The 14783-nt window shown below is 43.9% G+C and overlaps 1 protein-coding gene across 1 annotated transcript in view; it reads left to right on the plus strand.

Annotated features, from left to right (window-relative positions):
• micall2a (mical-like 2a) overlaps positions 1–14783 on the plus strand; it is a 95586-nt gene that overhangs the window by 71786 nt on the left and 9017 nt on the right. Inside the window, exons 8-12 of the mRNA XM_060840792.1 lie at positions 2911–3407; positions 7082–7179; positions 8252–8378; positions 12207–12297; positions 14386–14459. Coding sequence (XP_060696775.1) covers positions 2911–3407; positions 7082–7179; positions 8252–8378; positions 12207–12297; positions 14386–14459 — 887 coding nt within the window. The remainder of the gene's footprint in view (positions 1–2910; positions 3408–7081; positions 7180–8251; positions 8379–12206; positions 12298–14385; positions 14460–14783) is intronic.

The following is a 14783-nucleotide window of genomic DNA, read 5'->3' on the forward strand; positions in this document are numbered from 1 at the left end:
GAGGCAATCCTTCTTAAATATTTATTTAAAGAAATGCCAGCTAGATTTCCCAAAAAGTGCAATGTGAATCCAACGTTCAGGGAAGGAGCTGAAAGACTATCATCTCAATCTGTCGATAGATTAATTTTATGTTAAGATACTAGCAAAATAGTCTGACAGCTGTGTACTAGCTTTATCTCTTGCATTTGTAGTATATGTCCTTTAATCATCCCTTTACTTTAATACTCAGCCATTGAGTCATGTCCTTATAAAAGGGTGATCCTCACTATTTTCCTGTCAGCAGTCAGATTATGCCAGCAATTGTACAAGTTTGTTTGCTTAGTTACAATTCTTAGCTTCAGATCTGGAAAAATCCAGAGTTATTTTATTCCCAGAAATTTGAATATGGAATCAAAGAATCACACATAGGGAGGTCCTTCAGCCCATTATGTCTGTGATAGATTTTTGAAAGGATGATTCAAATGCTCACACTCCTATGATCTTTCCCTGCATTTCTGCATATTTATTTCCCTTCAGATTCCTTTTAGAAATTACTGCTGAATCAGGCAGTGATTTCCAGATCATAAATCATTAAAACAAATATACAAATGGAAAGACAGAGAAAGACCAGCTGGAAGGTGTACTCAAGAAATGTTTTTTATGGCCACCAGACCATGTAAACGACATAACTGATGCATTGTTGCAAGTCACTCTGACTCATTCAATTCAACTATAATTGACAGAACGAAGGAGAACCTCACAGCTCTGCAGGAATGTTTCTTTCTCTCAGTCTATAGAAGACAAACATCGCATTACACTGTAAGACTCTGATAACTGCACTTTTTAACACTTAAATTAACATGTTAAAAATGAGGAATAAAAGTTGTTTCACTGTCAGTGCTTAATTCAATTGGGCCTGTGCTGTCAGTGGCAATCCTGATCTAGACCTTGTGCTCAGCTCTCTGGAGAAGAGCATCAACATTCCACTGAGAGTGAGCCATGGCTTAATGTTTCGTGTTTTCATTAATTTGAACAGGACCCAAGAGTTCACTGTAACTGGATGATTCCTAAAACTAAAGGGATGGTTGAATAACATTTGCTAGATTAGAGTTTAGCTTCTAACTATTCTTTTAACACTGATCTGTAACTTGGTGTTATTGAAATGGAGTGCTACTGTGTAATGTACTGACGGCTTCCATTTGAGCAGTGAATACTGCTTGAATTCCTAATCCAAAGCTTGGCTCACATTCCTGGTCAGTTATACAGAAAAGGACAGACTGATTCATTGCCTTCTCAGCATACCAATTACATGTATATAGGATTTGTTAAAGAACTTCGGCCCATAGACTTGTCAACTCTTCCAGGTTGACCTCCAGGATCAACCAATACTAGAGGTGTGGGTGGGGTGGTTCCAGGCAGAACATCAAGTGACAAAGCCTAAGGCCATGTAACAGAGGGTCAAGTGACACTGGAGATTCTTTCCTAAGGGAGTTAGGCACATTCTGAGACATGGAACATGATAAATGGCACTGTGATTATTAAGGTCACTGTTCTCCTTTCTGTGAGTGACTGTTGGAACTCCCAATTCCAGGCACATTGTAAATCTCTCTGAGGGCATTTAGAGGTTAATTGAAGCTATTTGTAAGTTGCTGGCTCCTCGTCAGAGGAACTGAGCTTTAAATCCTGACGGTTGAGATTTTCCATCGTTCCAATGTGTGTGGAAGTTAATCATGGGGACCCTGCGGAATCCTCATTGTGCAGATTCTGAAGGAATTGGCCGGGAAATTTAAGAATGCACTGGGCAGTTCCTCCATACCTAGAATCCTCCGGAAGTCTCCATTTAAATTGGTGACTTTGATGGGCTCAGACGAAGTTAAGTAAATAGTTACTCAGGAAAAGTTGTAATATTAAACATATAGTCTAACTCTTGACCTGATACTCCCCTCACTCCACACTGACCCTACCTCCCAGCAGTCTGGGTTGACACTCCCATCTCTTGCTTTCTTCCCATCATCTCTGCCACTGGACCTGACTCTATCCTTCCCCTCCCCCACCCAGGAAGCGCTGACCACATCTTCCATTCCGCTGCATCCATTTTACCCTTCCTCTGCCCTCCATCCCTTCCACTGCACCCAGTGTGGAATGCCCTTTGTAACGGCATTGTAGATCGAGAAAGAAACTCACCAGCACCTTCTCAAGGGCAACCAGAGATGGCCCAGCCCGTGATGCATGAATAAAGAAAGAAAGTATTCCTTGCCCAACTGACACCCTACTTAATTGCTATTCTATTTCATTGGCACTCTGGCACCTCTTTCAAGTGGCTCCCTACATATCTAGCACCTTAGCCTCACACTTGGCTTATGTACTTAACCTTTGATAGCAGTTAACAAAGGGCCCGTCTGTGATCCTAGAGCTTTACGTTTCAGGAAACAGCAGCTGATTGTTGTGAGAAGGGAGCATGGTTTGCTTTCTCCAGTTCTGCACAACTATCAGAATGCACGTCTGACTCTGTGTTTTTGACATGGTCCTGATCGGAACATTCTCTCAGAAATGCAGAGCCTCTGGTTACCGTTCCTCGGAAAATCCGGCTCTACTTTTCTTTTCTGTCTCGGTTCAGATTGTGCAGGAGTGAGGTAGTGGAAATCTGGAACTCTTCCCCAAAAAGCTGCTGAGCTCCAGGGATCGTTGAACATATTTCAAACCGAGACAGACAAGATTTTGTGAGGCTTGCAGTTTCAGGGTTCTGCAACCAAAGGGGATATGTGGCATTAATGTCGAGATGGAATGGTGAAACAGATTTCAGGCTGAGTGGTTTTGCCCTGCCTGTAGATTCCTATGGCGAGGTGTGATGTGTGCAGTGTGATTTGACACCTGATGTGTGCGTTATTAGAATTTACATAACCAATTTAAATTTGATATTTTTGTTTTTAGCTTTGGATCCACAGACATCAAACAAATGCACAGTTCATCCATTAACGTGGATATTAAAAAGCCAAGTGCATTTGGCAACACAGGAAACACTCCCTCTACACCCAAGACAGCTGCAGGCAGCAATTGGACTCCAAGTTCACCCAGCACAGGCGAAAGGAAACAGATAGCGGTTACATTCTCTCTCCATAATCCCAGCAACACAACAGTCTCCACCTCTCCTGTTTCCCCCGCTAAAGGGGTCTCTGGGACAGAAGCCAAAACGTTCCACTCCACACAGCAGAAGAGGGTGCTCAAACCAGCCGCAGAACTGTTGGCAGGAGTAAAGGATGGCATCCAGTCTCCAATAGACAAGAGCCCTGCCGCAGTGTCCCCCTTTGAGAAGGACACAAGGAGGCCACAGGGTTTTGGGAGTAGCCATCAACCTGTATTAGACCAGGTCACGGAGGAATCACCAGGGAGACAGAGCTGGGTCCAAGGCAAATCAGCCACTGAGACAGGTCAGTATGTCCCTGCATAAAATTCTACTGCCAAAAGCTGCACCTCAGCTAATACTGCTCTGCATTCATTACCTTTCATTATACCAGGAGTACAGATTATAACAGAAAGTCAATTTGATGATGGAGCTAATCTGCACATGAAAATTGGCATATTTTGGTAATATTTCTTAAAGCACAATGCCGACACCTTTGATCTTCAACAAGAGAATCATTGGGGAAGCTATTTATTAACAAATCTCATTTTCATACTTAAATCTCTTTCTTTCAATGAGTGCAGTTCAGCTTTTATAGGGTATGCCTGGCGTTTATTTTATAATTAAGCAGTGATAATTATGCTACACATTTTACTCAAAGCAATGCTATGTCACAGGATTAAAGGAAAAATTAGAGAGCCTGATTGCTTTTGTGTTATTACTCTTGTTGAATGAAGATCAGGTCGGTTACTAAGGAAACCTCAGTACCAGTTAAAAAGCTCAACAACGACATTGCATTTGTAGAGTACTTTAACATAGTAGAACCTCCTGAGGAGCGATTCTCAAATAAAATTTGACACCAAGCCACAAGACGTACTGCAACAAAGGAGGAAGCATCTAAGGAGTGTCTTGGAAGTAGAGAAACATAACGGTGATTTAAGGTGTAAAGTTAGGCCAAGGAAGATTAAGGCATGAACACCAATGGTGGTGTGATTAAAGTTAAGGAGATACAAGATGATAGAATTGGAGGGATGGAGAGACCTTTGGAAGACTGCACATTTGGAAGAAATTACAGAGCTAAGGGGAGTGGAGGGCAAGGCCAAGAGAAAAGTGTAAAATTACAGAGCTTTGTTGACCTTTCCCATTCCATTCTGGCAGGATTTACTGGAATAGGAGTCTTCAGTGAGATAATGGTTGCCGTGTATCTTAATTCCTTCACCATACCTTGGGTCCTTTATTCCTAAAAACTGGCTGAGTTGAGGATGATTGCCCTCGGCATCAAAGCAGCATGTAACCAAGTATTACTTTAAGGGACTCTTGATAAACTGAACTTGATGGGAGTCATGAGAAAACTCCCGACTAGTTGAAGTCACGTTGAGCACAGAGGAAGATGGTTGTCACGTCGAAAACCAATTATAAAATCATGCAATAGTTATGGAGGTCATTCAGCCCAATTTGATCATGCTGGCCCTCTGCAAGAGCATCGCAGTATGTCCTGCTCCCCTGCCATTTTGTAACAGCCCTGCAATGTTTTTCTCTTCAGATAATAGTCCAATTCTGTTTTCAAAACCTCCTTGATACTGCTGCACCACACTTTCAGACAGGGCATGCCAGATCTTAACCACCTGCTGTGCAAAAGAGTTTTGTTCATGAGCCATCTCAGCTCCAGAACATCTCTGCAGGAGTTCCTCAGGGTACTGAACCCTGGGCCCAACCATCTTCAGCTGCTTCATCAATGGCCTTTCCTCCATTGTAAGATCTGAAGCAGAGATGTTCACTGCACAATTCCTGACACCTGAGAGACTGAAGCAGCCCATGTCCAAATGCAACAAGATCTGATTGATATCCAGCTGAAAAATTTGTTGCTGGAAAAGTGCAGCAGGTCAGGCAGCATCCAAGGAGCAGCAGAATCGACGTTTTGGGCATAAGCCCTTCTTCAGGAATGAGGAGGGTGTGCCAAGCAGGCTAAGATAAAAGGTAGAGAGGAGGGACTTGGGGGTGGGGCATTGGGAATGCGATAGGTGGAAGGAGGTTAAGGTGAGGGTGATAGGCCGGAGAGGGGGTGGGGGCGGAGAGGCCGGGAAGATGATTGCAGGTCAAGAAGGCCGTGTTGAGTCTGAGGGCTGGGACTGAGATAAGGTGGGGGGAGGGGAAATGAGGAAGCTGGAGAAATCTACATTCATCCCTTGTGGTTGGAGGATTCCTAGGCGGAAGATGAGGTGCTCTTCCTGCAGGCGTCGTGTTGTCATGGTCTGGCAATGGAGGAGGCCAAGGTCCTGCATGTCCTTGGTGGAGTGGGAGGGGGAGTTAAAGTGTTCAGCCACAGGGCGATTGGGTTGGTTGGTGCCACTCCAGGACCTTGGCCTTCTCCATTGCCAGTTCATGGCAACATGACGCCTGGAGGAAGAGCGCCTCATCTTCCGTCTAGGAATCCTCCAACCACAAGGGATGAATGTAGATTTCTCCAGCTTCCTCATTTCCCCTCCCCCCACCTTATCTCAGTCCCAGCCCTCAGACTCAACATGGCCTTCTTGACCTGCAATCTTCTTCCCGGCCTCTCCGCCCCCACCCCCTCTCTGGCCTATCACCCTCACCTTAACCTCCTTCTAACTATTGCATTCCCAACACCCCCCTCCAAGTCCCTCCTCCCTACCTTTTATCTTCGCCTGCTTGGCACACCCTCCTCATTCCTGAAGAAGGGCTTATGTCCGAAACGTTGATTCTCCTGCTCCTTGGATGCTGCCTGACCTGCTGCACTTTTCCAGCAACACATTTTTCAGCTCTGATCTCCAGCATTTGCAGTACTCACTTTCTCCTGGTTGATATCCAGGCTTGGACTGAAGAGTGATAAATAACATCTCTCCAGCTAGAGAGATTTCAGCCAAGTGCCTTTGACATTCAATGGCATTAACATCATTGATTTCTCCCTGCCATCATTATACCATTGTGGATTACCATAATACCATTGACCTGAAACTTAACTGGACCAGCCATATAAACACTGGCTACTCAGCAGGTCAATACTTTTATTTCTGTGGTGAGTAATTCATCTATCTACTCCTCAAAGCCACAAAATACTCTGCACTTGCTTGGATGCACATACTTTCAACAACACTCAAAGAAGTTTGACATCATATCCAGGACAAAGAAACCTGTTTGATCCACATACCAAGCCATCACATTCAACACTTACTCCCTCCATCACTCACTCACAGCTGTAGCAGCTTACCACCTACAGATGCATTCTTTCAGCTGTACTTTCCAACCCTGTGACTTCTACTACCCAGTAGGATAAGGCGATAAAAGTGAGGGAACACCACCCCTGCAATTACCCTCTCAAGCTACATAGCATCCTGATTTGTATCACTGGTTCTTTACTGTCGCTGGGTCAGAATCCTGGAATTCCCTTTTTTACACTATCGTGGACATACCTTTGTCTCATGAATTGCAGCAGTTCGTTAAGGTGGCTGAACACCACCCCTTGAGGGTAATGAGGGATTCACAGTAAATGCTAGCCTTGCCCCTGCTGCCGACATACCAAAAATACATTGAAAAATAAGTAACACATTTGGAATGTTCAATTGACCCAAGCCCTAGGTTTTGCAATGAGAAGAGAGTTGCAGTTTTCCTATATCCTTAGACAAAATAAATGATTCCTGGCAGTATCTGGAATTGTCCAGCTCTAATTTTGAAGTTCTGAGCAATTACCTGTACGTGAGGGAATACGAGACTCATCCTCCCACCTGACTTCATAATTTAACTCTTTAATCTCAGTATCACTGGCGTATCTGGGTTGCACCCCACTCCCAGGTAGATATATCCTCCCTTGAGGAGCTGTATCCCAACTCAAAGCCATTGTCCAAATGGGGTGTTATCAAAGGTTTATATGACTCACCACTTTGTGTTTCTTCTGTGTTAGTTATTTGATGGGATAATGTCTGACTACAAGAGTTCTGAAGAGACACTGGTTTAATTTTACAGAAAAGTCAGCAAGAGCAAAATTCTTTGAAAGCAACTACATTCCAGAAGATCCCAAGAAAATCCAAGGTCATGGTGACTCTCCCACTAGCCCTGAGAAGGTGAGAGTGAGCGAATGAGAAGGAAGGAAGTTTACTCCATAATAATATGAATAATGTTTTAAAAATTAGTTCATGGGATATGGGCATCGCTGGCTGGGCTAGGATTTATTGCCCATCCCTAATTGCCATTTTGGAGGGCATTTAAGAGTCCACCACATTACTGTGGGTCTGGAGTCACATATAAGCCAGACCAGATAAGGACAGAAAAATTTCTCCTCTGAAGGGCATTACTGAACCAGATGAGTTTTTAAGATTGATAATGTTACACGGTCACATAGCTTTAATTTGAGATGTTTATTGAATATAAATGTTATTGTCCGACATGGTGGGATTCAAACCCATGTCCTCAGAACATTGGCCTGGAATTCTATATTACTGAGTCTGATTTGCTTACCACTACAGCACTGCATCCCCATAATGAAGAAAATTATCAGTATAACAAAGTAAAAGGCTAGTCACATATGGGTGAGGATGAGGATGGGAGGTAAAAGGAGGGATTTGTGGTGGGTGAAGCATGTTTGTGTTAGTACATGTGTGCACAGTCACTGTATTTAATCTTGTTGTCCCATTAACAGTCCTTTTCATGTGATCTCAATATTCACTCAGTCCTATCCACAGTCATTGTACACAGTGTGCGTTCATTGGTTGACTGGTGCCCTGCAGTGTGCTCATCACCTTCCCTTCCCATTTAGGTTGTGTCAGGGAGACTGTCTGAGGACTTCCACTTTATCCTGATGACAGATTGCTTGCTACAATGTGTTCCTTTCATTGGCTTTGGTCTTATTCACAATGAAGCAAGACATTAGCCACGGGGGTCAGCACAGATGATCAAGTAGCCAAGTCTGATTCACAGGCAACTGACCAGGGTGGAGGCAGCAGGAATGGGAAGAGAAATGTTTCCCTGGGAATGAGTTTTATTAATTCCTCCCTGAGAAGGCCAACATTAGTTCACTTGAGAAGATGCCGCTGAGTCTTTATTTGCAAAGAAATCTAGTTGACTGTTGGAACAAATTTGTTCATTTATCGTTTTTTCTGTTTGCATTTCGTTTGAACTCTGCACTTCACTTTGCAGAGCCCCTCCAGTCAGCGGATATCGGAAGAGGATATTCGGAATGAACTGCAGGATATCGGGAAGAAGCTGGACGCACTGGAACAGAAGGGGGTGGAGCTGGAACCTCAGCTTCGGAGCTGTGAGGGAGGTGGGTAACTGAGGCAGGGCAGAAACTGGGCTGTGTCACCCCGGCCTAAAGTTGGAAACGGAGGTTGATTTGAGTTTTTTTTGTGTGAGTGTACTAAGAGCTTAGATCCAGATCAATAATAGTAGAGTCGTGTGAGGCATTAAATGAATACTTTGTACGAAAATTATTCTGGGAATAGTGGAGAACTGAAAGTCAAGTGCAAATGAGAAGCAGGGGATATTATCATTAATCAAGAAATAGTGCTGGAGTAATGAATGGGTATTAATGCCATCAAATGTTCTGCACTTGATTAGTCAAATCCTAAAATTTTAAGAAAGATAGCTGGAGGGATATTGGATGCATTGCCTTTGATCTTTCCTAGATTGTAGTACAGTGCCCATCAATTTGAAAGTAACATGTGCAATTCCATTGATAGAGAGAGAGAGAGAGAGAGAAGGACAGATAAAACTAGGGTCTGTGGCCTGGGGTTAAGTCAGAAGTTGGGCAGCACTGTACAGAAGCAGTGATTGCTCTAGTGACAGGAGGATGCTTACGAAAAGCTTTAAACATTTATTCATTGATAACTCACCACAATGTTTAAAAAATAAACTATTTTTCACTGTAGATAATAAACTGTAAAGAATTCCCTGACCATTGAAAGTATCAATAGCTGTAACTGTAAGCACTCAATATCTCTTACTTGTGTAAATAAATGTTGTGAAATTGAATTAATCAGAAAGCTGTAGCTGTCCATCAAGCAAGGGCTCAGGTGTTTCAACTAAGCAATAGATGCCTCAGCTCTCAATCTCTTTCCTAGTGATTGCTGCATGGAGTGAACAATTCAAGTGATAGAATACAGGTCAGAGCGCCTCTGGGCCTACAGCTTGACCTGCTTCTCTTCAGTAGTTGCCAACCTCTCCACAGAGGAAACCATGTGCTTATGTGTCTGAAACATGACAGAACTTAAGGCATGTATGCACTCCTCCATAGTCTGTGCAAAGCTGCTCATACCCAGGTATATCTGCCATGTATTCTTCTATTTTGTCACATGCCCAGCAGACAGCATTCAATCATGAGCTGATGCCCAATAATACTTAATATCAGGAACCTCAGCATTCACAGGTTCCCTCAGCTGCTGTGATGTGGTTATGCTGTACTCACAGAACATAGCCATCTTTCTTAATGCAAGTCCCCTCCACCGTCTGGGTGGGGACAGCTGAGCTGGTGGAGAGTGACGAAAAGACAGGGCATGGTACTTCCTCTGGGGTCAGGTTTGCAGGCACCTGTAAAGGGAAACTAAAAGAAACATGTTGACATTCCACAGAATCTATGAGTACAAAGCCATTCCTTCTGTGGTCCTGAGTGCCATAGTAGTGGCATCACTCATTGTAGCTGCCTTATCACTCCAGCTTTATCTGCCTGTTCCCCAGCAGTCTGAAGGGATCTTCCTCAGCTGATGTGAGGACTTTGACATTGGGAATCCCTCTGCCCATTGTCAACCATTCCTTCAGGTTATGTCAGATTGTAGGAGAAAGTGGTGGTTTAGTGATTTGACAAATCCCAGCTGAGAACTTTGTCTACATGCATCCCCATCATTCATTCAACACCATCAGTGTGTTTGGTTCTATATATCCATTCAATCTTTGGCCTTAAGTGTTGTACAGTCTTGATTCTCATTGTCCCATCTCCCCCATTCCCCTGGATGAATTGAAGGAAGTCATTGATGGTTTTACAGGACCAGATGCAGCACCTTTGATGGACCCAATGGTTGCCATCCTTCCCTGGGATCTCCATCCAGGCTGCCTTGGCCTACTCCTATTGCAGGAAGGGTCCGATTCACCACCATTTGTGAAGAGCACCTCCCACCCTGTCACATTGGGGAAAGAATTAAGGCTGGCATTAAACTGAAGCATCTGCACATGCTTCTATAAAAATCTCTGAAATTGAGCATGTCGCTACAGCTGAAAGTGAGGTCTGCAGATGCTGGAGACCAGAGCTGAAAGTGCGTTGCTGGAAAAGCGCAGCAGGTCAGGCAGCATCCATGGAACAGGAGATTCGATGTTTCCGCATAAGCCCTTCTTCATTCCTGAAGAAGGGCTTATGCCCGAAACGTCGAATCTCCTGTTCCTTGGATGCTGCCTGACCTGCTGCGCTTTTCCAGCAACACATTTTCAGCATGTCGCTACGGCTGACAATTGGGAAAGCAAAACATATGTCTGCCTTTGTCGCAAATGATTTGGGATGTCAGAGTAAGGAAGTCTGAACATAGTTATATAGAGTTGTGTCATGTAGATTCCTGAGATTCCTAAGGAAGGATAAAGCAAACTTGAAGGTCCATGAGGATGATTCCTGAGATGAGGGGATTGTCCTATAACTAGAGATTGATTAGATCAGGCTATTGTTTCATGTAATGTAGAACATTCTCAAAGTGCTTGAGGGGATGGGTTTTGAAAGAATGTTTCCCCAAGCTGGAGAGTCTAAAAGGAAGAGTCACTGTCACTATCACTTTGAACACTGAGGGAACTCTGGGATATAGGGATTGGATAGAGGTCAGGTTGAGTTGGAGGTTAATCATGAATATGTTGAATGGTGGAACTAGCATGCAAAGCTGAATGGCCTACATTTGTTCCTATCCAAACTAAGTATAGAAAATGGAAGAGCAAGCTAGTGGAAGTGAGGTATCATTGAGTCCAAACTATGATGATTGGGAATCTGAAAATAAATTGTGGGAAAGTTGAAGGTCATCACATCAAAAAACACCAGTGATAGAAAGTGAGACTGCTTGGTCCCAGTCTTGGCCTCTCAGGCCCTGCTTTGAAGCCTATACAAATCAAACTCAAGTCAGTCATACATCCTCCTTGTCACCCTGCCTCTCTGATATTGTGGTGTTATTTTAAGCAGGTTAGTGAGACACTGACAGGAAAACAACTGGAATTGTTCTTAAGTACAGAGATTAGTTGCAGGATTGGTGGGAGGAGGTGGAGTTGTTGGACAGGAGAGTTAGGGGATAGGGGGAACCACAAATGGCTTCCTCTTTCATGAGGCCAGATGTGCTGGGAGGGTATCATGGGCCAACAAGGGCCTTTGGCTTGAACGTTTTACTTTTTTTTTGTGAGCTAGATGGGTTTTCTTTGTGTCTCACCACAAACCTAGAGCCTCCCTTGACTCCCAAGTCTTCCTCATCCCTGCCTTAATTACCACTTTCTACCAGTTGCCACTTACATGACTTGGGATTTGTGTTGCATGGGTCCGCTTGCCACCCAAATTCCCAGTCTCGCCCCCTGCTGGTCACCAGGCAAGCAGGGTTTGGATGGTCCCCCTGGATCAAGAGTGAGGGGATCACAGTATTAGATGTGGGGTTAGCTATTAAGGACAGACATGAGGAGAACTTTCTTCCCTCTGACAGATGTGAATCTTTGAAATTTGCTCCCCATGAGTTCTACAGATGCTTAGTTGACAAATATATATATTCAAGACAGAGATCAGTAGATCTTTGGGCATTTAAGGAATCTCGGAATATTAAGATTGAGTGGAAAAGTGGAATTGATTTAATTGAATGGTGCTGATTAGAGGTACTGAGTCCAAATGTCACATTGCTACTTCTCTTATATACGTTTCTTCACTATGGCACCTTGAAGGTGGACCAGGCTTGCTGGTCCCACTGACCAATGTGAGCTGATGTCTTGTGTCATGCTAGGTGCAGACTCCTAGTGGTCAGCCTGATGTGGAGCAGTAAACAAACAATGCTGTGTGTGATTTGACAACAGTGTGCTTGAGGATTTCTGTTGATTGTCAGTTCACCTGATTCTAGAAACTCTGCATTTTTTTTCTTATATTGAACACAAACAGATGAAAACGAGGACGAGTTGATGGTGGAGTGGTTCAAACTAATCCATGAGAAGCAGTTACTGATGAGACGGGAATCAGAGCTCGTTTATATGTGAGTAGTAAGTGGACAGGGGCAAGGGGGAGACTGGACCAAGGCAATTTCAATGCTACACATTGTAACTGGCACATTGCTTTCCTAACCCTCTCTCTGTCCCTGGCAAAACTCTCTTTTTCTCACTTCCAGGATTCTCTCAAGGTAAACTCTCAGGTTGAATCAGTAGTTAGGAAGGCAAAAGCAATGATATTTCTTGAGGACTTGAATATAAAAGCAGGGATGTACTTCTGAAGCTTTGGTCAGGCCACATTTGGAGCATTGTGCGCAGCTTTGGGCCCCATATCTCAGGAAGGATGTACCGGCCCTGGAGTGTGTTCAGACAAGACTCACGAGAATGGTCACAGGAATGAACAGCTTAACATCTGAGGAATGTTTGAGGACTCTGGGTCTATATTCGATGAAGTTGAGAAGGATGAGGGGGGATCTAATTGAGACTTACAGAATACTGAGTGGCTTGAACAGAGTGGATGTTGGGAAGATGTTTCCATTAGTAGGAGAGACTAGGACCTAAGGCACAGCCTTAGAATAAAGGGAAGACCTTTCAGAATGGAGAGAAGGGGAAGCTTCTTCAGCCAGAGAGTGGGGAATCGATGTAATTCACTGCCATAGAATGCTGTGGAGGGCAGGCCATTGAGTCCATTTGAGACTGAGATAGACAGGTTCTTGATTGTAAAGAGGATCAAGGAACACAGGGAGAAAGTAGGAGATTTGGGTTGAGAAACCTATCAGCCATGATTGAATGGTGGAGCAAACTCGATGGGCTAAATGGCCGAATTTCTGCTCCTATGTTTTGTGGTTTTATGGTCTTATCAAGCCGCCTCAATCCTACCTTCATGACTTTCCAATCCTCCATTCCTACTGACACTTGGAAAAATCAGGTCGCAGTTTTGCAACTAAACAAATTATAAGAGTAAGGCATTTGAACATGTGATAGGATGGAATAGAGTGGATGGAAACTGGCATTGCAGTGGTTAATGGAACCGGGGTGTATAGAAGATGAAAGAAGAGGCAGGGATGGCGAACAGGAGAAAGCTTTTTGCACGAAGGATTGTGAGGCTATCAAGTGTACAGTTAAGTGTTTAGAGTGAGGACCAAGCTGTTATTTAAAGCAGGTTTGATTGGTGGTTGAAGGAAAGGGTACACACTGAGCAGAGACATTTGGGTTCAGATACTGGACAGATGGAAGATAAATGCTCCATGGACTGTATGGGCTGAATGTCCTGTTTCCATGTTTCAGTTCTGTATAATTCCCAAAACATGCCCTTCAATGCTTTTTCTCCTCCATGTAAATTACTTGTTTGCTTTTTGGCCAGCCACACAATATTGCTCAGTTCAGCTAGTCTCTGTATTACTCTTTGTGTGAAATAGCAAATGGAAGATCTCTTGCTTATTCATAAATATTTGTTAGTATGTTACAGCCAAAAGACCAGCTAGTGTACGCTGGTGTTTATGGAAGCTGATGTGTGACCTTACAGAGGTTTGTAAACTCATGAGGGGCATGGATAGGGTGAACAGCCGAGGACTTTTCCATGGGGTGGGGGAGTTCAAAACTAGAGGGCATAGTTTCAAGGTGAGAGGGGAAAAGGGAGCTGAGGAGCAGCTTGTTCACTCAGAAGGTGGTACGTGTATGGAACGAGCTACCAGGGGAAATGGTAGAGGCTGGTACAATTATAACATTTAAAAGGCATCTGGATGGGTATATGAATAGGAAGAGTTTAGAGGGATATAGGCCAAATGCTAGCAAATAGGACTAGGTTAATTCAGGATATCTGGTCAACATGGACGAGTAGGACACAAGGGTCTGTTTCTGTGCTGTCTGACTCTTTGACTGCACATGAGCTTGCTTCCAACATAACTTGTCTAATCTAGTCATCATAGCCTTCTTATCCTTTCCCCCTCCTACATTTACCTATGTTTCTTGTAGCTACATTCCAGTTCCTCCCTATGTGAACAGTTGCCTGGTTCCATCTCCCAACACTCACCTCTGTTGGGAATATGCCTGTTGCCTTTGAATTTTCTTACAACTTTCACTGTGAATCCGGGTATTGATTGGCACAAACACTATACCTTTGTTTTAATTGACAGATCAAAGCAACAGAATCTGGAGGACCATCAGGGTCAGATCCTGGAGGAGTTACGAGTGTTGATGGAAAAAGCAGGTCAGAGTAGAACCCATTGTTGGATAGAATGCAATGTCTAAATCAAAGCAGGTTCAGAATACCTATAAAGACCACACTGTCGTTGATCTTCTACCTGGGATTGGGAGCGGGTGGGTATTGGTGCACGGGGTTGGGGGCCAATAGGGGGTGTGGACGCTCGCGCACTTCTCCTTAATGGAGAGCAGACTTCATAAAAAATTCCGAGCCCCAAAGAAAATCAATGAACCGAATAATAAATTATTTGAACAAAATAGTGCCCGCCCAACTTGTTCGGATAATCGAGGTTCCTCTGTTCAGGCATTTCTTCTGTAACGCGATAGTTGC

The sequence above is a fragment of the Hemiscyllium ocellatum genome, chromosome 20, assembly GCF_020745735.1.
Source record: "Hemiscyllium ocellatum isolate sHemOce1 chromosome 20, sHemOce1.pat.X.cur, whole genome shotgun sequence".
NCBI classification, from domain to species: Eukaryota; Metazoa; Chordata; class Chondrichthyes; order Orectolobiformes; family Hemiscylliidae; genus Hemiscyllium; species Hemiscyllium ocellatum.